This window comes from Mauremys mutica, chromosome 1 (genome assembly GCF_020497125.1).
Source record: "Mauremys mutica isolate MM-2020 ecotype Southern chromosome 1, ASM2049712v1, whole genome shotgun sequence".
Taxonomy (NCBI): domain Eukaryota; kingdom Metazoa; phylum Chordata; order Testudines; family Geoemydidae; genus Mauremys; species Mauremys mutica.
In genome coordinates this window covers 369,603,388-369,629,068 of record NC_059072.1, presented here as the reverse complement: position 1 = coordinate 369,629,068, position 25,681 = coordinate 369,603,388, and the positions used below count along the sequence as shown (strand labels likewise).

The 25,681-nt window shown below is 47.0% G+C and overlaps 2 protein-coding genes across 2 annotated transcripts; both read left to right on the top strand.

Moving 5' to 3' along the window:
* Nucleotides 1-381: 381 nt before the first annotated feature.
* LOC123350874 (olfactory receptor 52N2-like) lies at nt 382-1,323 on the top strand (the record flags this gene model as incomplete). The annotated part of the gene is made up of 1 exon (XM_044989708.1): nt 382-1,323. A coding segment is annotated over exon 1 (936 nt), but the record flags the coding sequence as incomplete, so codon positions are not given.
* A 10,197-nt stretch (nt 1,324-11,520) lies between these two features.
* Nucleotides 11,521-12,486, top strand: LOC123363047 (olfactory receptor 52R1-like). Its single transcript, XM_045003731.1, has one exon. The coding sequence runs from the start codon at nt 11,527-11,529 to the stop codon at nt 12,484-12,486; it is 960 nt and encodes a 319-aa protein (XP_044859666.1). The 5' UTR covers nt 11,521-11,526.
* Nucleotides 12,487-25,681: the final 13,195 nt, after the last annotated feature.

Sequence of the window (25,681 nt, the reverse complement as noted above, 5' to 3'; positions counted from 1 at the left end):
CATTCTTTTCTTTTCTTCTCCACTATCTCATGCCCCCTTATTTCTCTCTTTTCTAAACTAAATAGTCCAAGATGTGTAGGAATTATTGATGCACGGAGCACCATAAAATATGGAATTGGCCTTCATAAGGTCAGTTGTTCATAACCTGTTTATATGAATAATGAAAATGTCATTTTTCAGTTTCTGAAGAGCGACCAATCTGCTTCATCCATGAGAACGGCCTCCAGTAGTGCATGTAGTGTCGCATAGTAACATTTTCTCTCCATCCAGGCATTTGTACTGCGACCATCACCCTAGACCCTGGGCAAATACAGAAAGTCAGGGAACCTATGGTACATGCAGGAGACACTGTTCTGCCTCAGACTTGAGCACCTTCTTCCCTACTCCATGTCAGATTCCAACACAACCAACTTCACCAACCCCTCCACCTTCATCCTGCTGGGCATTCCTGGCCTGGAGGCAGCCCACATATGGATCTCCATCCCCTTCTGTGCCATGTACATCATAGCCATCTTGGGGAACTTCACCATCCTCTTCACTGTGAAGATGGAGCCAAAACTCCAGGTGCCCATGTACTATTTCCTCTGCATGCTGGCCGTCACCGACCTCGTCCTATCTACGTCCATCCTGCCCAAAACACTGAACATCTTCTGGTTCAATTCCAGGGAGATCGATTTCAATGCCTGCTTCACCCAGATGTACTTCATTCACTTTTTCTCAGCTATGGAGTCTGGAATCCTCTTGGCCATGGCTTTGGATCGCTACGTGGCCATCTGTGATCCTCTGAGATATTCCACCATCCTGACAAACCCCGTGGTTGCCAAGATCGGCCTGGCCATGGTGCTGCGTGGTGGCATGCTTGTTTTGCCCTATCTCCTCCTGGCGAAGCAGTGGCCATATTGCAGAACCAACATCATCCCCCACACGTACTGTGAGCACATGGCCGTAGTAAATCTGGCCTGTGCTGACATCCGTGTCAGTAGTTACTATGGCCTCTTTATGGCCTTCTTTCTGTCCAGTCTGGATTTATTTTTTATTTCCTTGTCCTATACCCAGATCCTCAGGGCCATCTTCAGCCTCCCCACAAAGGACGCCCGGCTCAAGACTTTTGGGACCTGTGTCTCCCACATCTGTGTCATCTTAGCCTCTTACATCCCAGCTTTCTTCTCCTTCTTTACGCACCGATTTGGCCACACTGTGCCCCTGTATTTCCACGTTCTCATTGCCAACATGTACCTCCTGGTGCCCCCCATGCTGAACCCCATCATCTACGGGGTGAGGACCAAACAGATACGGAACAGGCTGCTCCGGCTCTTTATCATAAAGGGACCTAAAGTTTTCTCCTGGTGCTCTGGCTCTCAGACTCAGCTCCGTGCAAAGCTGGCTGGTAACATGGTGCTGGCCCTGTTTCCTGAATCACTGACTGAGCAGTCAAAGAGACATTAGATCCTTTCCTGACCTTACTGTGCTGATTCAGCATGACAAACCTGAGAATTGGTCTGTGTACCTACCCACTGGGTTTCCATCTTTCTGATTGTTGGTAACTAGATCTCAGGAGCACTGCATCTAATTCCTATGTGAAAGAAATAAAATGTAATAATTATTAGACCCACACAGTTATAATACTAACATTTTCTTACATCTTATTGCAAGTCACTTAAGAGCCACTGATTAATTTTGAAGTTTTGATGTATGTTCTTACTTTGTTGCTAACTCTACAGAGAAAGAGAACCCTCAGGACTCCTGGGTTCTATCTCAGCTCTGGAAGGGGAGTGGGGTCTATTGGGTTACAGCATGGGGCAAATACAGCTGCAGTCCATTAGAGAACATCAGAATGGCTATACTGGGTAGTACCTTTGGTCCATCTAGCTTAGTATCCTATCTTCCATCAGTGGCCACTACCAGGTGCTTCAGAAAGAATGAACAGAACAGGCAATCATCTAGTGATTCATCCCCTTTCACTCACTCCGAGCTTCTGGAAAACAGAGGCTAGGGAAACACAGAACATGCTGTTGGATCCCTGCGCATCATGGCTAATAGCCATTGATGGACCTATCCTCCACAGAATCAAAAAAATATGGAGGATTATTGTTGAAAGAGAACTCTGGAGGTCATCTATTCCAACCCCCTGTTAAATGTAGGACCAATCCCCAATTAAATCATCCCAGCCAGGGCTTTGTCAAGCCGGGCCTTAAAAACCTCTAAGGATGGACATTCCACCATCTCCCTAGAGAACCCATTCCAGTGCTTCACCACCCTCCTAGTGAAATAGTGTTTCCTAATTTCCAACCTAGACCTTCCCCACTGCAACTTGAGACCATTACTCCTTGTTCTGTCATCTGGGACCACTGAGAACAGTCTAGATCCAGCCTCAGTGTGCTTGTTTATTCTACCTGAAGCAGTGTGTTTAGTTTGAAGCAAGTCAGAGACTCCCCTTGGGATTACAAACCCGGTATATATCAATGTCTTTGTTCCATTGATGAACTCATATAAGCTTGAAGCGTCCAGCAGGCATAACTGGACACAGCAAGACGGCAGTTCCTAGTGTTCTGTCTGGGACTGGAGGTATTGGCTAGTGTCATTTGGTTGCACAATCCAAACAGTGGCTGGCCAAAAGTGCTCTCTCATGTAGCTGGAAGCAGCTTACATAAAAGAGGCTGTGCGTGAACAGCCCAGGAGTGGGGGTTCTCACAGCAGGGTAAGCCTGACTCCCAGAGTCGAGGATTGGGGTGACCTAGCAGATCACCGGTCTGGATAATACCAGGGGAACGTCAGTGTGGCACAGAGAGCAGGGTGCATGTACAGCTTGTTACTTCAAGTGGAGTTCACACTTTAAACACTGATATTTGTGATTTTAAGTGAGTCTTAAGTGCAGTGGCAAAGAACAGTCAGGAGAAGGTCACAGTTTTGTTAATTTCTGTTTGTTTATTTTGGGTGAGGGAAATGAGCTCAAGAAAGCAGAAAAATGAATACCAGTGATGCAGCTACAAAACCGTTCAACAAGGACAAGTGCAGACTTCTTCAGTTAAGATGGAAGAATCCCATGCACTGCTACAGGCTGGGGACCAACTGGCTGAGCAGCAGTTCTGCAGAAAAGGGCCTGGGGATTACAGTGGACGAGAAGCTGGATATGAGTCAGCAGTGTGCCCTCATTGCCAAGAAGGCCAATGGCATATTGGGCTGCATTAGTAGGAGCATTGCCAACAGATCATGGGAAGTGATTATTCCGTTCTATTCGACACTGGTGAGGCCACACCTAGATCAGGGGGCTGAGACACATGACTTCTTAGGAGAGGCTGAGGGAACTGGGGTTATTTAGTCTGCAGAAGAGAAGAGTGAGGGGGGATTTGAAAAGTGAGGGGGTTCCAAAGAGAAAGGGGATAGGGTCTTCTCACTGGTGGCAGATGACAGAACAAGGAGCAATATGCTCAAGTTGCATTGGAGGAGGTCTAAGTTGGATATTTGGAAAAACTTTTTCACTAGGAGGGTGGTGAAGCACTGGAATGGGTTCCCTAGGGAGGTGGTGGAATGTCTATCGTTAGATGTTTTTAAGGTCAGGCTTGACAAAGCCCTGGCTGGGATGATTTAGTTGGGGATTGGTCCTGCTTTGAGCAGGGGGTTGGACTAGATGGCCTCCTGAGGTCTCTTCCAACCTTAATATTCTATGATTCTATCCTTTGTTTCAAAACTTGGTTCCAACACCAGTCAGTGGAAAAATACTGAGATCCCAAGATGGAGACAAACCCTGATGAAAATGTCCAGATCCCTCAAAATGACCTGTGTGACGATGCCGTTCTGTCAGGACCCAACTGAGAGTTCCAATTCAGGACAAATCACTTAAAACAGGGCAGTCACAGCCCAAGGCTTGGTTTTTTCCACCCCTAAAGCCAACCAGACCAGCCAGACAAAAAGGACTTTGGTCTCACCCCACTGGCTAACCACAAGTCACACAAGCAATTGCCTTAGACACTCCAGTTTCCCAGTATCACCACTAGTGCCACTTGTCTTGGGGTTGAATGGTTATGAAAATCAACACCCCAATAAAGGAAAAAGGTTCTCTCGATTCCAAAGAATCAAGTCCCAGACCCAGGTAAATATACAAATCAGAACACTGTTGCCAATCCTTTAGAATCTAAAATTGAAAGGTTTATTCAGAAAAGGAAAAAGATACAGATGAGAGCTAGAATTGGTTAAATGGAATCAATTACATACAGTAATGGCAAAGTTCTTAGTTCAGGCTTGTAGCAGTGATGGGGTAAACTGCAGGCTCAAATCAAGTCTCTGGAACATCCCCCGCTGGGATGGGTCATTCAGTCCTTTTTTCAGAGCTTCAGTTCATAGCAAGGTCCCTCCAGAGGTAAGAAGCAGGATTGAAGACAAGATGGAGATGAGGCATCAGCTTTTTATAGGCTTTTCCAGGTGTAAGAACCAATTTCTCCTTACTGTGGAAAATTACAGCAAAATGGAGTCTGGAGTCACATGGGCAAGTCCCTGCACTTTGCTGAGTTACAAGGTGTGTCTGCCTCCTCTCCATGGGTCAATTGTGTAGCTGATGGTCCTTAATGGGCCCTCAAGCAGGCTAGGCAGAGTTAACATCAACTTGTCTGGGATGTGTCCCAGAAGCACAGCACATGTTTGAAGTACAGACAGAACAGACGCAATACTCATAACTTTAACTAAAAAATGACACATGCACCCAGAGAACATAATCATAACCAGCAACCTATAACCTGGTCTTAGACATCTCATATGACCCACTTTACATAAGATTTGGTGCCACTACAGGACCTTGATTGCAACCATGTTCTATATGGTCTCAGATTATATTAATAACGTCACAAGCTGGTGTTACCGGGTGACAGGGGAATAAAATATACGGGTCATGAACCGCCAGTCTTAAGAAGGTCCCAGAGAACTACTAGGGGTGAATGGGGAGAGGCCAACTCTGTGCCCCAGTTTAACTATCTGTATAATGGGGATATGTTCATAATGACTTTCCTTTACTAGGGGTTTTGAAGACCCTTCAATGAAAGGTGCTGCACAGTATGGTGATAGTTACTGATGAAAATTACCGATCTCTGATACATCAGTGGCAGCCCCGTGTGCCTGCAGAAAGTGTTCATATCTCCCCTCGGTCATCTTTCTCCAGATGTGTCTGTCTTCTATCTACCCAGCTATCCTTGGCATTTACAGGGTATTAGGCCCTAAGGACATCTAGTCATTATCCCTAGTTTTCTTCCTAATCAGCTATTATTTGTCAATATACACAAATGCACAGAGCAGCCAATTCCCCTCTGACTCAGTGGAGAACCCAAGAGTTCTCATCTTCCTGTGGAAAGGTCCCTTAATTACTGTTTACTGCTATAGCTGGATAAATAGCACAGATTCACAAACAAGCTTGTCACCAGCCTGTTTACATTCAGATGCCACTTCTCCTCTAGAGGCTGAGCGAACCCCACGGGGATTGCACAGAGCTATGTTATAAATGGTGCACACCTCTGTGTCGGCTCCTCAGTTGGGATATTGCTGCAGATGCTGGGCTGACAGAGGTGTGGGACACGGCTACCTGAGGGGGATTCCCAGGGAGGACACTTCTATCTCAGGATTCACAGGCACCATCTCTTGCTGAGGAGCTCACCCCCTCGACAAACCCAGTGCAACGTGGGCAGGATGGGATAGACAGTAAGTCTGGGGTCCTTGCTGCTCTGCACAGACATTAAATATCCCAGGGCCCTTGCCACAGAGGATGAGTTTGCTCCAGTATCGTGGGCCAAAACGTCTCTCTTTGCTGTGCCCCTCCCCCCTTGATAATGGTCACAAGGTGGCTGCATTTCAGTGTCCCAATGAATCCTTTAGGATGAAAGTTGTCATTGATTAAAATATTGAGTAGCATCAGGCCTAGATCTGATCCCTATGGAACCCTGAGAGAAACACCCCCATTCAATGACAATAGTCCATTGACAACTGCTTTTTGAGATCTGTTATTTAGCCAGTTTTTAGTCCATTAAATATGTGCTGTACTGATATTGTCCAGTGTTCATTTTTTTATCTGAATGTTTTCCCCGACTAAATCCAATGCCTCAGAGAAATCAAAGTCTCTTACATCTTTGCAATTCCCTTGATCAACCAAATGTGTAAATTAAATGTGTTAAAAATGAAATTATTTGAAAAGACCTGTTTTCCACAAACCATATTGTTGACTGGCATTAATTACATTCCTAGACTTTTTTTTAACTTATCCAATACCAGCTTTTCCATTGTTTCCTAACCTTGTCAAATATTTTTTGTAATTTCGCTTTATTTTTTTAATTGTTTATGTTTAACACAGAACTGTCCTGTAGTTTCCTTTTTTTAGTTGTTGGACTTTTTTAATTAATTATTAATTATTTTTTATTATTATTATTATTATTATTATTATTATTATTATTATTATTATTATTATTATTATTATTGGTAGTAGTAGTAGTAGTAGCAGCAGTGAAGAGGGATAGCTCAGTGGTTTGAGCATTAACCAGCTAAACCCAGGGTTGTGAGTTCAATCCTTGAGGGGGCCACTTAGGGATCTAGGGCAAAAATTGGTCCTGCTAATGAAAGCAGAGGGCTGGACTTGATGACCTTTCAAGGTCCCTTCTAGTTTTAGGAGATTGGTATATCTCCAATTATTACCTTTTTTTTTATTACCTTTAGTAGTATTTTGGATCTGCTGCTGCCTGATTGTATACTTCTAGTTCTGAATGAGAAGTGTTGTTGATCGGTCAACTTGTAACTCTGTTGTTCATAACTCCAAGGTTCTACTGTAGATGCTGTTTGACATCCTCCCAGGGCTGCCCAGGGCAGGGGGGGGAAGTGGGGCAATTTGCCCCAGGCCCCACAGGGGCCCTGATGAGAATTCTCCGGCCCTGGTCCTGCCTCCACCTTCCCCCATCCCCTGGTGCCTCAGCACACCGTGTCCAGGAGCGGCCCTGACAGAACTAAAGTGGCGAGGCTCCAGGAGGGTCTGAGGTCCTCCCTGCTCAGAGCCACATGGTAAGGGGGTGAGGCTGCAAGCTTCGGGCCGACTGGCAGGAACTTAGGCTCTGCTAGAGCCAGGGGCGGCTCTAGCCATTTCGCCACCCCAAGCATGGTGGCATGCCGCGGGGGGCGCTCTGCAGGTCCCGCGGCTCCGGTGGCCCTCCCGCAGGCGTGCCTGCGGATGCTGAACCAAAACTGCGGGACCAGTGGACCCTCCGCAGGGGTACCTGCGGGAGGTCCACCAGAGCCACCTGCTGCCCTCCCGGCAACCGGCAGAGTGCCCCGCACGGCATGCCACCCCAAGCACGCGCTTGGTGTGCTGGGCCCTGGAGCCGCCCCTGGCTAGAGCCAGCTGCTGCAGCGCTGTCCGGGCTGAGGCTCCGAGAGAGTGGAGAGGTGGCGGTAACCCAGGAGTGGCCCTGGACAGAGCTAGAACGGGCTGGCTCCAGCGGGGCCTGAGCTCCGCGTGGTAAGGGGGTGAGGCTGCGAGCTCAGGGCCGACCGGCGGAAACTTAGGCCCTGCTGGAGCCACGGCTCTGCAGTGCTGTCCAGGGCCGCTCCTGGATGCGGCCCACTGAGGCTCCGGGAGAGGGGGGAGGTGGGGGTAAGCAGCATGGCAGGGGGTGGGGGCTAGGGGGGGTTGGATAAGGGGCAAGGAGTCCCGGGGACAGTCAGGGGACAGGGAGGGGGCAGAGGTTCTGGGTGGGTGGTCAGTGGATGGGGAATGGGGAGTTGGATCATGGGCGTTCCGGGGGTCTGTCAGGACTCAGGGGGGCAGTGAATAGGGGTTGGGGCAATCAGGGGACAGGGAACGGGCCGTTGGTGGGGAGTGGAGTCCTGGGGTGGCGGTTGGGGAGGGTGTCTCGGGGGTACAGTGAGGGGACAAGGAGCAGGATGGGTTGGGGATTCTGAGGGGGACAGTTGGGGGGCAGGAAGTAGATGGGGGTCAGATAGGGGGCAGGGCCAGTCTGTTTGGGAGGCAGAGCCTTCCCTACCCTAAAGCTCATTCAGCAGTTTGAGGCTTGCAGACGGCTATTGAACACCAAGGGCCAAGCTGTTCTCTTTTCCATGGGGGAGGGATCACATTAGAAGAGCAATATCCTACACCACCTACCTCCTTCCCAACCCTACCAAGGGAGACCCCCCCCCTGCATTCCCAGAGGCTCCAGAGGGGTTAATTCAGTGGTTCTCAAACTTTTGTCCTGGTAACCCCTTTCACATAGCAAACCTCTGAGTGCGACTCCCCCCCAATAAATTAAAAACACTTTTTTATATCATAGAATCATAGAACTTAAGATCAGAAGGGACCATTATGATCATCTAGTCTGACCTCCTGCAAAATGCAGGCCACAAAAGCTGACCCACCCACTCCTGAAATAATTCTCTCCCTTGACTCAGATGTTGAAGTCCCCAAATCCTGATTTAAAGACTTCAAGTAGCAGATAATCCTCCAGCAAGCGACCCCTGCCCCATGCTGCGGAGGAAGGCGAAAAACCTCCAGGGCCACTGCCAATCTACCCTGGAGGAAAATGCCTTCCCGACCCCAAATATGGCGATCAGCTGAACCCCGAGCATGCGGGCAAGACTCTCTAGCCAGACACTCGGGAAAAAGTCTTTCAATATCCCAACATTGACCCTCGGTACTAATTACCAGTGGCGGCACGTTATTGACCTATTGACTAAATCACGTTATCCTATCAAACCATTCCCTCCATAAACTTATCAAGCTTAATCTTAAAGCCAGAGAGGTTCTTCGCCCCTACTGTTTCCCTCAGTAGGCTGTTCCAGAATTTCACTCCCCTGATGGTTAGAAACCTTCGTCTAATTTCAAGCCTAAACTTCCCGACTGCCAATTTATATCCATTTGTTCTCATGTCCACATTAGTACTGAGCTGAAATAATTCCTCTCCCTCCCTGCATCCGAAGAAGTGGGTATTCACCCACGAAAGCTCATGCCACAAAACGTCTGTTAGTCTATAAGGTGCCACAGGATTCTTTGCTGCTTCTACAGAACCAGACTAACACGGCTACCCCTCTGATACTATCCCTCCCTGGTATTTATCCCTCTGATATATTTAAAGAGAGCAATCATATCTCGTCTCAACCTTCTTTTGGTTAAGGAAAACAAACCGAGCTCCTCAAGTCTCCTTTCATATGACAGGCTTTCCATTCCTCGGATCATTCTAGTGGCCCTTCTTTGTACCTGTTCCAGTTTGAATTCATCCTTCTTAAACGTGGGAGACCAAAACTGCACACAGTACTCCAAATGAGGTCTCACCAACGCCTTGTATAACGGGACTAGCACCTCCTTATCTCCACTAGAAGATATTATATATATATATATATATTTAACACTATTATAAATGCTAGAGGCAAAGCAGGGCTTGAGATAGAGGCTGACAGTTCACAACCCCCAGTAATAAACTCGTGGTCCCCTGAGGGTTCCCAACCCCCTGGGTTAATTTAATTTTAGCACCCTGTGTCCATTCACATGCATGTGCTATTTTGAGCATTTCAGTTTTCACAACATAGGCTCATCCCAGATTCTGGAACAAGCTCAAATGCTCAGTTTGTGGAGTATGTACATAGTCTATACTAAAGACAAATCCACAGTAACTGTCTCCAGTTTGTGAGGGACCCCATGGAGCCAGTCTCTAGGAAACAGATAAATGCATGGAGGTTAAGTGCATTAATGGCTATTAGCCAGGATAGGTAAGGAATGGTGTCCCTGGCCTCTGTTTGTCGGAGGATGGAGATGGATGGCAGGAGAGAGATCACTTGATCATTACCTGATAGGTTCACTCCCTCTGGGGCACCTGGCATTGGCCACTGTCGGGAGACAGGATACTGGGCTGGATGGACCTTTGGTCTGACCCTCTATGGCCATTCTTATGTTCTTATGTTCTAAGCTAAATGAACCCAAAGTTATGGAGACAGATATGAGTCAAGGAAGCCAATAGAGTATCAGAAACCTGGAAAAATCTCTGACTGGATGGGCTCAGTCATTTGGTCACAAGCTCAGGTGGTTCAAAAGTTTTGGATTTTTTTAAGCAGAATTTTGTTTTGTTTTGTTTCTTTAAACAAACACAGCAAGCAGCAAATATTTGGCCACACACTTCTGAAACCCCAAAGAAGGTCCAGGTTTTGGCAGACTAATTTCAGCTTTTAACTTAAAAAAAACCACAACAAATTTTGAAGGAAAGCAGATGTTGTCCATGATTTTTTTCTGCTTTTTAAAAAACCCTAGTTTTTGATGCAAAAAAGTTTTGATGGAAAATATTTGTCCAACCTTTTTAATGAGCTTTAGTGCCTTTTAGCACTAGCTGGTGCTGAGAACCAGTGATACCTTGTAAAGGTGACTTGAAAAGAAGTTTTCTCAAAACTGGGTTTCTGCCGAGATGCGGAAGGTTTTTAAATGTTTATTTTTCCCAGGGCTGCCTGGGGGGGGGAGGGGCAAGTGGGGCGATTTGCCTCAGGCCTCACAGAGGCCCCCACGAGAATACAGTATTCTGTAGTATTGCAACTTTTTTTTTATGGAAGGGGCCCCTGAAATTGCTTTGCCCCAGGCCCCCTGAATCCTCTGGGTGGCCCTGCATCCTCCTTGACAGCTAATGGACTGGAAAGTATTTCATCACCTCAAGTTAAATGAGCCCCTCAAACTGCTTCTTTCCAAATGCAGGACAAAAACATTCTGTGAACACATCTACATTTTCTGCGATATTAACAAGTTTCCTTTCTCCCTCTTAACCTTTTCTAGGATTTCTTTTCTTCTTAATATACTTAATAACCTCCTTTTTGCTATCCTTAGACTTGCCGAGCATGGAGTTTTCCCTGATGTCTTTTAAAGTCCCCTATGAATGTTTATAACTTCCGATTTGAATTACTTGCTATATATTTTTCTTTTTCCACACTTCCTATCTATTTTGCCCCTCCGTCCCCTCCCCCCTGCAATTGCTGCCTTCAGTTTGCCACTGAACTGGGTTTTTAGCCAAAGTTGTCCACTTTCTTCACTGTGGAATCGTGGTTTAAAGAACTCCTAATTTCCATTCCCATCTTTCTGTCTACATGTTTCCTTCCTATCAGGTTGGGAACTCTTCTCTGTTTGTCCATTTGAATGTAATCACTTCCATTCTTTTCTTTTCTTCTCCACTATCTCATGCCCCCTTATTTCTCTCTTTTCTAAACTAAATAGTCCAAGATGTGTAGGAATTATTGACGCATGGAGCACCATTAAATATGGAATTGGCCTTCATAAGGTTAGTTTTTCATAACCCGTTTATCTGAATAATGAAAATGTCATTTTTCAGTTTCTGAAGAGCGACCAATCTGCTTCATCCATGAGAACAACCTCCAGTAGTGAATGTAGTGTCTCATATTAACATTCTTTCTCTGTTCAGGCATTTGTACAGCTACCATCACCCTGGACGCTGGGCACATACAGGAAGTCAGGGGAACATATGGTACATGCAGGAGACATCCTTCTGCCTCAGAGTTGGACACCTTCTCCCCTACTCCATGTCAGATTCCAACACAACCGACTTCACCAACCCTTCCACCTTCATCCTGCTGGGCATTCCTGGCCTGGAGGCAGCCCACGTCTGGATCTCCATCCCCTTCTGCACCATATACATCATAGCCATGTTGGGGAACTTCACCATCCTGTTAATTGTAAAGATGGAGCCAAAACTCCATGTGCCCATGTACTATTTCCTCTGTATGCTGGCCGTTGCTGACCTGGTCCTGTCTACATCCACCCTACCCAAGATGCTGAGCATCTTCTGGTTCAATTCCAGGGAGATTGATTTCAGTGCCTGCCTCACCCAAATGTATTTCATTCACTGTGTCTCAGTGATGGAGTCTGGGATCTTCGTGGCCATGGCTTTGGATCGCTATGTGGCCATCTGCGATCCCCTGAGACATTCCACCATCCTGACAAGCCCCGTGGTTGCCAAGATCGGCCTGGCCGTAGTGCTGCGCGGCGGCATGCTTGTACTGCCCTATCCCTTCCTAGTGAGGCGGTGGCCATATTGCAGAACCAACATCATCCCCCACACATACTGTGAGCACATGGCCATAGCAAATCTGGCCTGTGCTGACATCCGTGTCAGTAGTTACTACGGCCTCTTTCTGGCCTTCTTTCTGTCCAGTCTGGATGTATTTTTTATTGCCTTGTCCTATACCCAGATCCTCAGGGCCATCTTTAGCATCCCCACAAAGGACGCCCGGCTCAAGACTTTTGGGACCTGCGGCTCCCACCTCTGTGTCATCTTAGGCTCTTACATCCCAGCTCTTTTCTCCTTCCTCACGCACCGATTTGGACACAATGTGCCCCTGCATTTCCACATTCTCATGGCCAACATGTACCTTCTGGTGCCCCCCATGCTGAACCCCATCATATACGGGGTGAGGACCAAACAGATCCGGGACAGGCTGCTCCGGCTCTTTATGATAAAGGGACCTAAAGTTTTCTCCTGATGCTCTGGCTCTCACACCGAGCTACATGGAGAGCTGGCTGGTAATGTGGTGCTGGGCCCCCTTCCCTGAATCACTGACTGAGCAGTCAAAGAGACATTAGATCCTTTGCTGACCTTACTGTGCTGATTCAGCATGACAAACCTGGGAATTGGTCTATGTACCTACCCATTGGGTTTCCACCTTTCTGATTGTTGGTAACTAGATCTCAGGAGCACTGCATCTAATTCCTATGTGAAAGAAATAAAATGTAATAATTATTAGACCCACACAGTTATAATACTAACATTTTCTTACATCTTATTGCAAGTCACTTAAGAGCCACTGATTAATTTTAAAGTGTTTATGTATGTTCTTACATTGTTACTAACTCTACAGAGAAAGAGAACCCTCAGGACTCCTGGGTTCTATCTCAGCTCTGGAAGGGGAGTGGGGTCTAGTGGGTTACAGCAGGGGGCAGATACAGCTGTAGTCCATAAGAGAACATCAGAATGGCCATACTGGGTAATACCTTTGGTCCATCTAGCCCAGTATCCTGTCTTCCATCAGTGGCCACTACCAGGTGCTTCAGAGGGAATGAACAGAACAGGCAATCGTCAAGTGATTCATCCCCTGTCACCCACTCCGAGCTTCTGGAAAACAGAGGCTAGGGAAACACAGAACATGCTGTTGGATCCCTGCACATCGTGGCTAATAACCATTGATGGACCTAGCCTTCAGAGAACCATAGAAATATAGAGGATTATGGTTGAAAGAGAACTCAGGAGGTCATCTATTCCAACCCCCTGTTCAAAGCAGGACCAACACCAACTAAATCATCCCAGCCAGGGCTTTGTCAAGCCTGACCTTAAAAACCTCTAAGAATGGAGATTCCACCACCTCCCTAGGTAACCCATTCCAGTGCTTCACCACCCTTCTAGTGAAATAGTGTTTCCTAATTTCCATCCTAGACCTCCCCCACTGCAACTTGAGACCATTGCTCCTTGTTCTGTCATCTGTCACCACTGAGAACAGTCTAGATCCATCCTCTTTGGAACCCCCCTTTGGGTAGTTGAAAGCAGCTATCAAATCCCCCCTCATTCTTCTATTCCGCAGACTATACAAACCCAGTTCCTTCAGCCTCTCCTCATAAGTCATGTGCCCCATTCCCCTGATCGTTTTCGTTGCCCTCCGTTGGACTCTCTCCAATTTGTCCACATCCCTTCTGTAGTGGAGGACCCAAAACTGGACATAATACTCCAGATATGGCCCCACCAGTGCTGAATAGATGGGAATAATCACTTTGCTCGATCTGCTGGCAATGATCCTACTATTGCAGTGCAATATATTGTTAGCCTTCTTGGCAACAAGAGAACACTGCTGACTCATATCCAGCTTCTAATCCACTGTAATCCCCAGGTCATTTTCTGCTGATCTGTCACTTAGCCAGTCAGTCCCCAGCCTGTAGCAGTGCATGGGATTCTTCTGTCCTAAGTGCAGGACTCTGCACTAACAACCCTGGCAGACCTGGTGGAGCTAAACTGGGCTGGGCCAGAAGAGGGATGCCTTTCCCCTGCCGCGGCAGCTCTAGCGGGGCTGGGGAGGGCTGGGCCTAGGGAGAGGCAGTGCTGTTGGGGCTGGGCTGGGCCATCCTGGGAAGGGGTGTCTCTCCCCAGCTGCGGGCCAGGGGAACGGTGCCTCTGTGCCGCTGTAGCCGTTTTGTGGGGGTGGGCTGGTGGAGGGGCACCTCTCCATGGCTACGGCATCTTCAGAGGGGCTAGGCTGGGCCGGAACAGAGGAGGGGCACCTCTCCCCACCTGCACAGCCCTTGATCGCCTGCTTCGTGGCCACACAGCTTAGAAGGAACTGAGTGGGTGACCCCTAGTTTTTGTCTTATGTGAAGGAGTAAATAACATTTCCTTATTCAACTTTTCCACATCAGTGATGATTTTATAGAACCTCTGTCATATCCCACCTTATCCATCACTTTTCCAAGCTTTTTAATGTCTTCTCATGCAGAAGGTATTCCTACCCGTAATCATTTCTGTGACCCTTCTCTGAACCTTTTCCAAATCCAGTATATCTCTTTTGAAATGGGGTGACCAGATCTGCATGCAGTATTCAACACGTGGATGTACTATGGGTTTACAGAGGCCATATGCTGTTTTCTTCCTTATTATCTATCCCTTTCCTAATGATTGAAAATATTCTGTTAGGTTTTTAGATTGCCACTGTACATTGCACTGGTGTTTTCAGAGAACTATCTACAGTGACTCCATCCAAGATATGTTATTAGATGTGTAACATCCAATTTAGACCCTATTACATTTATCAACACTAAATTTCATCTGCCATTTTGTTGCCCAGTTCCCTAGTCTTGTGAGATCCCTTTGTATCAGTCTGCTTTGGACTTTAATATATTTATTAATTTTGTATGATCTGCAAATTTTGCCACCTCACTGTTTACTGCTTTTTCCAGATCATTTATTAATATGCTGAACAGCACTGGTCCCAGGACACAATCCTGGGGGACACCACTGTTTACCTCTCTCCATTCTCACCATTTATTCCTAACCTTTGTTTCCTATCCTTTAACTGGAATGCATGGCAATGCTTTCAGGATCATCTAATGATCCGTAATTTAATTTAAAGACAAGCCTTTTCTTATGTTAATCACCCTGCCTCTGTTTATAAACAAAGAGAACTCATCACATGTGGGGCGAGGGCATGCACCACGAGCAGACCTCAGGTACAAAACTCAGGGGTTTCTAGAGGCCCCCTGACCTCCCTAAATGGTGCCCATGTCCAGCTGGATTCCCTCTGCCCTGGGGCTCACAAGGGAGCTGCAGCAGCATGATAAGAAGTCTACCTGCATGTAGGAGGCAGCTCCAGCTGAGCAGGGGATGCCATGGGCTAATGACTCAAGATGTCCCTCCACCCTGCAGAAACTGGACATGGCCAAATCCTCTTTTCGACTGGACTTTCCGGTTGAAAACTGGGTACCTGGCATTCTTAAATGGCACTCGGAAACAGAAACCAAATCTCAGACTGTTTCACCACCACCATAGTGAAATAGTGCTTCCCAATATCCAACCTAAACCTCCCCCACTACAACTTGAGACCATTGCTTCCTTTCTCTCACCTGCCACCACTGAGAACAGCCGAGCTCCATCCTCTTTGGAACCCCCCTTCAGGTAGTTGAAGGCTACGTGGCTCTGGGAAGAAGGATAAAGGAGTTTGAGGCGCAAGTGGTGTTCTCGTCTATCCTCCCCGTGGCAGGGAAAAGGCCAGGGTAGAGAGCGTCGAATCGTGGAAATCAACGAATGGCTACGCAGATGGTGTCGGAGAGAAGGGTTTGGATTCTTTGACCATGGGATGGTCTTCCAAGAAGAAGGATTGCTAGGCAGAGACGGGCTCCACCTCATGAAGAGAGGGAAGAGCATCTTTGCAAGCAGGCTGGCTAACCTAGTGAGGAGGGCTTTAAATTAGGTTCACCAGGGGAAGGAGACCAAAGCCCCGAGGTAAGTGGGGAAGTGGGATATCGGGAGAAAGCACAAGTAGGTGAGTGCAAGAGGGGAGGGCTCCTGCCCCATAATGGGACACGAGGACGATCAGTGAGTTATCTTACATGCCTATACACAAATGGAAGAAGCCTGGGGAACAAGCAGAGAGAACTAGAAGTCCTGGCACAGTCAGGGAATTATGATGTAATTGGAATAACAGAGACTTGGTGGCATAACTCACATGACTGGAGTATTGTCATGGATGGATATAAACTGTTCAGGAAGGACAGGCAGGGCAGAAAAGGTGGGGGAGTTGCGTTGTACGTAAGAGAGCAGTATGACTGCTCAGAGCTCCAGTATGAAACTGCAGAAAAACCTGAGAGTCTCTGGATTAAATTTAGAAGTATGAACAACAAGGGTAATGTCGTGGTGGGAGTCTGCTACAGACCACCAGACCAGGGGGATGAGGTGGACGAGGCTTTCTTCCAGCAACTAACAGAAGTTGCTAGATCACAGGCCCTGGTTCTCATGGGTGACTTTAATCACCCCGATATCTGCTGGAGAGCAATACAGCAGTACACAGACAATCCAGGAAGTTTCTGGAAAGTGTAGGGGACAATTACGTGGTGCAAGTGCTGGAGGAACCAACTAGGGGAAAAGCTCTTCTTGACCTGCTGCTCATAAACAGGGAAGAAATAGTAGAGGAAGCAATAGTGGATGGGAACCTGGGAGGCAGTGACCATGAGATGGTGGAGTTCAAGATCCTGACACAAGGAAAAAGGGAAAGCAGTAGAACAGAGACCCTGGACTTCAGAAAAGCAGATTTCGACTCCCTCAGGGAACTGATGGGCAAGGTCCCCTGGGAGAATAACATGACGGGGAAAGGAGTTGAGGAAAGCTGGCTGTATTTTAAAGAATCCTTATTGAGGTTGCAGGAACAAACCATCCCGAAGTGTAGGAAGAAAAGTAAATATGGCAGGCGACCAGCTTGGCTTAACAGTGAAATCTTTGCTCGTCTTAAACACAAAAAAACAGCTTACAAGAAGTGGAAGATTGGACAAATAACCAGGGAGGAGTATAAAAGTATTGCTCAGGCATGCAGGTGTGAAATTAGGAAGGCCAAATCACACTTGGAGTTGCAGCTAGCCGGAGATGTTAAGAGTAACAAGAAGGGTTTCTTTAGGTATGTTAGCAACAAGAAGAAAGTCAAGGAAAGTGTGGGCCCCTTGCTGAATGAGGGAGGGAACCTAGTGACAGAGGTTGTGGAGAAAGCTAGTGTACTCAATGCTTTTTTCGCTTCTGTCTTCACAAACAAGGTCAGCTCCTAGACAGCTGCACTCTGCAGCACGGTATGGGGAGGAGGTGACCAGCTCTCTGTGGAGAAAGAAGTAGTTCGGGGCTATTTAGGAAAGCTGGACGAGCACAAGTCAATGGGGCCGGATGCGCTGCATCCGAGGGTGCTAAAGGAGTTGGCCGATGAGATTGCAGAGCCATTGGCCATTATCTTTGAAAAATCATGATGATCGGGGGAGGTCCCGGATGACTGGAAAAAAGCTAATGTAGTGCCCATCTTTAAAAAAGGGAAGAAAGAAGATCCAGGGAACTACAGACCAGTCAGTCTCACCTCAGTCCCTGGAAAAATCATGGAACAGGTCCTCAAGGAATCAATTCTGAACCACTTAAAGGAGGGGAAAGTGATCAGGAACAGTTAGCATGAATTCACCAAGGGCAAATCATGCCTCACTAACCTAATTGCCTTCTATGATGACATAACCGGCTCTGTGGATGAGGGGAAAGCAGTGGATGTGTTATTTCTTGACTTTAGCAAAGCTTTTGATACAGTCTCCCACAGTATTCTTGCCAGCAAGTTAAAGAAGTCTGGGCTGGATGAATGGACGGTAAGGTGGATAGAAAACTGGCTAGATGGTCGGGCTCAACGGGTAGTGATCAATGGTTTTATGTCTAGTTGGCAGCCGGTATCAAATGGAGTGCCCCAAGGGTCGGTGCTGGGGCCGGTTTTGTTCAATATCTTCATTAACGATCTGGAGGATGGTGTAGACTGCACCGTTAGCAAGTTTGCAGATGACACTAAACTGGGAGGAGTGGTTGATACGCTGGAGGGTAGGGATAGGATACAGAGGGACCTAGACAAATTAGAGGATTGGGCCAAAAGAAATATGATGAGGTTCAACAAGGACAAGTGCAGAGTCCTGCACTTAGGACGGAAGAATCCCATGCACTGTTACTGACTAGGGACCGAATGGCTGGGCAGCAGTTCCGCAGAAAAGGACCTAGGGGTTACGGTGGACGAAAAGCTGAATATGAGTCAACAGTGTGCCCTTGTTGCCAAGTAGGCTAATGGCATTTTGGGTTGTATAAGTAGGGGCATTTCCAGCAGATCGAGGGATGTGATCATTCCCCTCTATTCAGCACTGGTGAGGCCTCATTTGGAGTACTGTGTCCAGTTTTGGGCCCCACACTACAAGAAGGATGTGGATAAATTGGAGAGAGTCCAGCAGAGGGCAACAAAAATGATTAGGGGGTTGGAGCACATGACTTATGAGGAGAGGCTGAGGGAACTGACATTGTTTAGCCTGCAGAAGAGAAAAATATGGGGGGATTTGATAGCTGCTTTCAACTACCTGAAAGGGGGTTCCAAAGAGGATGGATCTAGACTGTTCTCAGTGGTAGAAGATGACAGAACAAGGAGTAATGGTCTCAAGTTGCAGAGTTTAGGTTGGATATTAGGAAAAACTTTTTCACTAGTAGGGTGGTGAAGCACTGGAATGGGTTATCTAGGGAGGTGGTGGAATCTCCTTCCTTAGAGGTCTTTAAGGCCCAGCTTGACAAAGCCCTGGCTGGGATGATTTAGTTGGGTTTGGTCCTGCTTTGAGCAGGGGGTGGGACTAGATACCTCCTGAGGTCCCTTCCAACCCTGAGATTCTATGATTCTGTGATTCTAAGGCTGCTATCAAATCCCTCTGTAGTAAGATGGGACATCTAGTGCCCATCTATAAAAAGGGAAATAAGGAAAACCTGGGGAATTTCAGACCAGTCAGCTTAACTTCTGTACCTGGAAAGATAATGTAGCAAATAATTAAGCAATCAATTTGCAAAAATCAAGATGATACGCTTGGCGTACTGGGGCCTGGAGCCGCCCCTGGATTTGACAAACACCTGTCAGGGATGGTCTAGATAATACTTGGTCTTGCCAGCAGTGCAGGGGACTGGACTAGCTGACCTCTCGAGTCCCTTCCAGTCCTATGATTCTATGACCATGTGTTTTATATAAAGAATATTGTGTAAGGTCTCACTGGAAAAGTTATGATTTCCTGAATGTGATCACCCTATTTGTGTGCATATGTCATTTTTGTAGCTAAAGTTATGAATATTGATTATATACCAGTATTTCAAATGTTTTTAATCCTGGTAATGCCCACAAGGTAGTTTACATCCAGTTGGATGAATCATTCAAGGTAATGGCCAACTAAGAAACATAATAGGCCTTAAAAGAAGCTTATCCACAGCTGATGGATTTTCCTGTGAACATTCTAGCCAGGAAATGGGTAATGGCCCCTGCTATGACTCATCAAAGCAGGCAAGGGTATGTGACTAGCTGATGTGACACTGGAATCCATCTTGTTCCTGTATTTTTCCACTAACTGCACTGGGAGCTTTTGCTTGGAAAAATGAAGTTCCCTCCACATGGCAGAGACTACAAAAGAGGGCAGAGACATCACTTGGCCTCACTCCCCCGACAACTCAACACATGGAAACACCTTAGGAACGGGGACTGAACTGGCGTTGTGGTCCTAAAGTGAAGGGATTTCTAGCCTGTTTATGGATGATTGGTGGACTGTTTCTACCATCAAGGTGAGTCACTGCTTGATTCAAATACTGTCTGGGGTATAGAACTAGATTGTGGTTTCCTTTATTTCTTAGGTAACCAATTTTCATCTGTATGCTACTACTTAGAATCACTTAGAATATATCCTTCTGTACTTCATCAATCTGTTTTACAGTTTTTACCTAAAACAGTGTGTTGTTTGAAAAGTAAAAGGGAAATCAGCCCAGGAAGAGGTGCTGGTGCATTGTTCTCTCCACACTGAGGGAGGGGTGGACTGGGTAGTAAATTTACACTGCTCAGGCTTTTGGCCAGGGCAAGACGATGCAGCTCTGGGGTCCTAGGCTGAGGAACTGTGGGGAACTGGCTGGAGTCTTTCTATTGTTGGTTCATGAGTGGGTAGTGAAAATATAGATGGGTGTGTCCCTGTCTTTGTATGGTTGTGTAATTGAAAAACCTGAGAGGATTGCAGCTTTTAACAGCCCCACAGAGTGAAAGGGGGCCCAGATTGGTATGTCAAAAGGCTCGGTGGTACCATAGTTCCAAGTTTCACCCCAGGAAAATCCGTCACATCCAGCCAACAAACAGCCCCTGCTAGACCGTGGGTCTCTCTCCCTCTTGTCATGCTCTCAGTTACTAATGGAGGGATCATGATTACGGCAGGGAAGTCAGAACTCCTGGGTTCTGTCCATCATTCTTTGTGTGACCTTCTCCAAGTCACATCTCCCTTTGGCTCAGTTTACCCATCTATATAATGGGGATTCATTCATTGTGACTTTCCTTTGCTAGTTGTTTTCAAGGTCCTTCATTGAAAGGTGCTGTACAGTATGATGATAATTAGTGATGAGAATTACTGATCTCTGATCCCTCAGTGACAGGACACCTAGGCATTATCTGTAGTTTTCTTACTAATCAACTATAATTTTTAAATATACACAAATGCACAGAGCAGCCAATTCCTCTCTGATTCAGCACAGAGCCCCAGAGTTCTCATCTCCCTGTGGGAAGGTCCCTTAATTACTGTTTACTCCTACAGCTTGAAAAAGAGCACAGAAGCACAGACATAGAAACAGACACATTAGCTAGAGTGTCTCCAGGCATCTCAGCTACAGTCTGAGCAAACCCCACTGGGATTGCACGCAGCTATATTACAAACAGTGCAACCCTCTGTGTTGGCTCTCAGCGTGGGATATTTCTGCAGATGCTGGGGTGAGAGAGGTGTGGGGAGACACTTCCATCTCAGAATTCACAGGTACCATCTCTTACTGAGTTGCTCACTGTGACGAACTGGGAATGTTCTTAATGTTTTATCTGAATACGGTGTGGGTGCCTCAGTTTCCCCTATGGATTTCTTAAGGATCTAGGTGGTGGGATAAGGGGGTGTGATTTCTGCAGAGCCTTAGAGGGCCAGTGTGATGGTGTCTGCACAGAGAATGGCCGACACTCTGTCTCCTGGCAACTGATGTCCTGGGCCCCTCTCCTGCAAGGTGCCAACTGAAGGTGTTTGAGAACAAAGAGATCAGGTGACCTCCTTGCCCAGGAAAGAGACAAAGGCCATAGGAGGGGCTAGAGGGTGACTGAGGCTTGGCTGGTGGAAATGAGTCAATCTGCTGTTGGGGACTCAGGGGAGAAAGGGCTCCAGGGCCCTGGGCTCTGGATGCCCTCCCCCAAGATGGACTTTGCTAAAAATCCCCGATTTCTGTGCTAACAAAATCTGTTCTCCGCTATGCTCCTGTCGACTAATAAACCTTCTGTTTTACAATGCTGGCTGCGAGTTTGGGGTGCAGGGCCTTCGGGGGCTCCCGGTGAGAACAGGGGTGCGGAAAGCTCTGAGGTCAGTCCCAAGAGGCGTTGAAGCCAAGGAGGATCTGAGGGGAATCACACTAAAGAGGGTCCTGCCTGGGTTTGATTCAGAGCAGCTCCAGAGCACTGAGCCTGTGACCTCCGTGACATTCACCCGTTGAACAAACCCAGGGCAACGGGGTCCTTTCTGCTCTGCACAGCTGTTAAACATCCCAGGACCCTTGCCACGGGGATGAGTTTGCTCCAATATCACTGGCCAAAATATCACTCTTTTCTGTGTGACTCCTGCCCGCCCCAGCTGATGGCCTCCACCCCAAGGTGGCTGCATTTCAATGGCACAGTGGATCCTTCAGAATGAAAAGTGGTAGTAGTTATACAAGTCCAAATACTGAAGTTATGGCCCATAATTTCATCAGACCCCACTGAGGCAAAAGTCCCCTTTGTAGTAAGAACTGAGTAAAGTACTCAGGAGCCAGCTGTGTGTTAATGCACAGACACTGTCACCTCCTCCTCTTGCACCTCAGGGCTCTGGCTGTTAATGAGGGTGGCTTTTATCTGCTGGAAAGCATGGAGGTGCTAGGGCTCATCACTGGAAGATTTCTAAGAATTTTTCAACATGGATATGTCATATTTGTTGACAGCTTCATTTGAGAAGTGGCCTGAACTGTTATGGCTAAAACATTTTTTGAAAAAAACAATAATTCATCGGGAAGCATATACCCAGCGTGGGAAATTTCACACCAAATGATTAAAGTTTGGCAAACTTATAAGCAACAGAAAATGAGGTCTTCTAATTGAAGGTGTCAGACAGACTTAAAAAAAGGTGGTGCCACCAGCACCACATACAATGGCCAGTCCTTTTGTGAGTCCCACTCACCTATCTTTGCATTTGCCTTTTTTGAAAGAGAAAAAAAAATCCACACCCCTGAGAGATGTTGTTATATCAACCTAAACCCAGTGTACACAGGATGAGGTTGATGGAAGAATTTTTCCATTAACTTCGCTACCAACCTACAGTGATGGGAGAACCCGTGCTGTCAGTGCAAGTAGTGTCTCCTGTGAAGTGCTCTGGAAGTGCCACTTTAGAATTTTACGTGTAGACAAGCCCTCAAGCAGATCTTCCAGAGACGCATCCAGTCTGGGTCTGCAGACACGCGGAGTTGGAGAATTAACCACTTCCCTTCGTAGTATTTCCAATGGTTCATCACCCTCAGTGCTAAACATTTGGCCCTTATTTCCAGGTGGAATTTATCTGGCTTCAGCTTCCAGCCTTTGGGTCTTGCTCTGCCTTTCTCCACTACATTACAAAGCCTGTTGTTACCCATGGTTTTCTCCCCATGAAAGTCTCCACTTGATTGTCCTTTTGATAAGATAATAGATAAAGCCCTTTAAGTCTCTCACTGTCCGGGATTTTCTCCAGGGCCCAATCATTTTTATTGCCCTTTTCTGCCCCCTCTCCAATTTTTCAACATCCTTTCTGAAATGTGACCCTCTGACTGCATGCAAAAAGTCAGTTTCACCAATGCCATGTGCAGAGGTAAAATCCTTCCTCTGCTCCAACTCACCACTCCCCTGTTTATGCATCCAAGGATCACAACAGACCTTTTGACCACAGCATCACATTAGGAGCTCACGATGAGTCGGTTGTCCACAGTGACCCTTAAATCCTTCTGTGGGTTACAGCATTCCATAATACACTGCCCTAGTCTTTGGGTCGGGCCTGCATTGCCTGTTCCAAGTGGATCACTTTGCATTTGAACAATGTGTACAATATGTACACAATGTGTACAATGTGTACAATATTTTGTTTGCATTGGCCCAGCTCACCAGATGCTCCAGATCAAGATTAGCTTGGAGTAAGTGTGGGGTTGCATCTTCCCTATGCTGCCTTGGTGGAAAGTTACAGCAGCGTGGTCACAAGAACAGAGGAGTTAGATAAGGTTGTTATGAGAAAGTAGGGAACTGTCAGAGGGAGGCAGATGCCAGGTGGCCTAGCTGGGATCAGTTTCAAGGTGATAAATAAGTCCATAAATCAGACGAGTTGCATGGGAAATGGAAAACCAGTAAGCAAAGGGCCATGCATGTGAAAAGCGTGTGTATCGGACAAAGAACCAATCAGCAGCAATGTGATGTTGGTGTGTCTGACGTTTGCTAATATGGAGAAGCCTATATAATATGATGCATTGTACTTAATAAACGATTCAGCTTGCAATCATATTGGTTGTTGTGCTTTATCCGGCCCGCATGCAACGCAACAAATGGTGACCCCGACGTGATGCGATTCACACAAGTCGGATCGTTCGTCGGTGCTTGAAAAGAAACGCGGGGGTTACAGCCGCGGCAGGAGGTACTGCGGTAAAGGCAGCCCCTGGACGTCCGAGAGAGGCGTGTGTGAGCTCACAGGTGAGCGGCTGTAACAAAAGTATGAGTACCGCTGTATCAGCTGAAGAAAAGATAATACAGAAGTTTTTATTGCACATCATGGACCGACAGGGGGAAAGGATCTCCCCTGCTGCACTACCTCATTTATTAAGGAAAGAGGGGGAGCTAGGGAGGCTCCTCCTGACCGCCCTTCGGACCCAGGACGAGGAGGTGCTCTGCTGGAAGCGAGCCCTGGACGGGAAGACGTTGGAGTGCACGGCGCAGGCAGAGGCTCGTGCCGTGGCCCCGGAGGTCGTTTGGACCTACAAGCAAGTAAGTTGTTTTGGCAGGAACCTGGAGAAGGCGTCCTACGCTGGCTGGTCTGAGCCTGGGACAATGCCGAGAAAACCGTTATGCTTCTCCGGTATGAGCTGCAACAGCTGGGTGTTCTGACACAGGATGCACAGATTAAAAGAAGCCAAGCAGGGAAGGAAAAAGAACAGAATGAGTTAACCGAAGAAATCTTTCTGGCCCCAGTCAAGGACATGCCGCTCAGCTAAGACTTGGTGGACAGCCAAGGAAAAGGGGGGCTTGACTGGGCCCAAAAAGCTAATGAGAGCTGCAAAATGCTGCCAGGCACTAACAGAATGTGTTAGCTGTCTCTTCTCACAGGTATGGAAGAGCTGCCCAAAGACCCTAGCAGCCCTGCCGCTCCTTGAAACCAGGAGACTGACTGCCTGGACCCATGATTCTTACTCCAAAAAGACACCTTCACATCAGGAGAATTTTCCTACTGATGATTGGCTTATTTTTTTTTCTCTAGCTCCATTGTGCTTCTAAACAGCAGGAAAAAAGGACAAGGTGACGTGCTGGCTAACCTCTCCCTTGTCCGCTGCAGCCCCCATTGTGTTATTGGATTTTTTTGAAGGGAGCAAAACCACTACAGGATGATGTCCTGGTAATTTTCCCCATAGAAGCTGAACCACAACGGTGGTGGAAAAGAAGAAAAAACACTCACATCATTGACATTGCCAAAGTCCAGAAATTCCTGACTAAAAGGACATTGAGAACTGACCCTGGTGAAGAAACAAAGAATTGTACACTGGCAGGAAGAAATTTGGGACTCCTGCTAAAAAATGTGGTATTGATTGGATTTTAAGATTTATTCTACAGGCTGCGCCCTGTGTTTTGGATAAATCCTTCAGTATGTATTGCCCTCCCTAATTGGATTGTAAATGATATTGCCCTTATTCAGTTTTTATTTTTGGAGCTTCGCTAACCCAAGTACAGGCTGGAGTTGGTGAGTTACATGTCATTTCCGCCATTAGTTTTAGGATTCAGAAGCTACTGGCAGAGATGGTATGGGCTATTACTGAGGCTGAGAAAGCATTGCAGTGGGAGCTAGTACGTTTAATATCCTGAATAACCAGCTAATGGCCATTCGGAGTGATTTTGAGCACCAGGATGGCCCACTGCCCTTACAGATACATCAGGAGTACCATCTGATCTGGGGTTGTAGAGACATACCTGGACACTGTCTGGGTGGAAGTGTAAACATTCGCAGTGCTCCTCCCCAGCATGTGGACCGGTTAGGTTGGCGGGTGAGGGCTCTCACATACCGAATCCTGCCGGGTTCATGGGGAGGATGAATGTGGAATTAATTATTCTTTCATTACTAACCCCAGCTTCCTAGAGTTTAATTGCTTTT

Excerpts from the sequence above, each read along its gene's own strand:
- LOC123363047 (XM_045003731.1), top strand. The coding sequence starts at position 11,527 with ATGTCAGATTCCAACACAACCGACTTCACCAACCCTTCCACCTTCATC.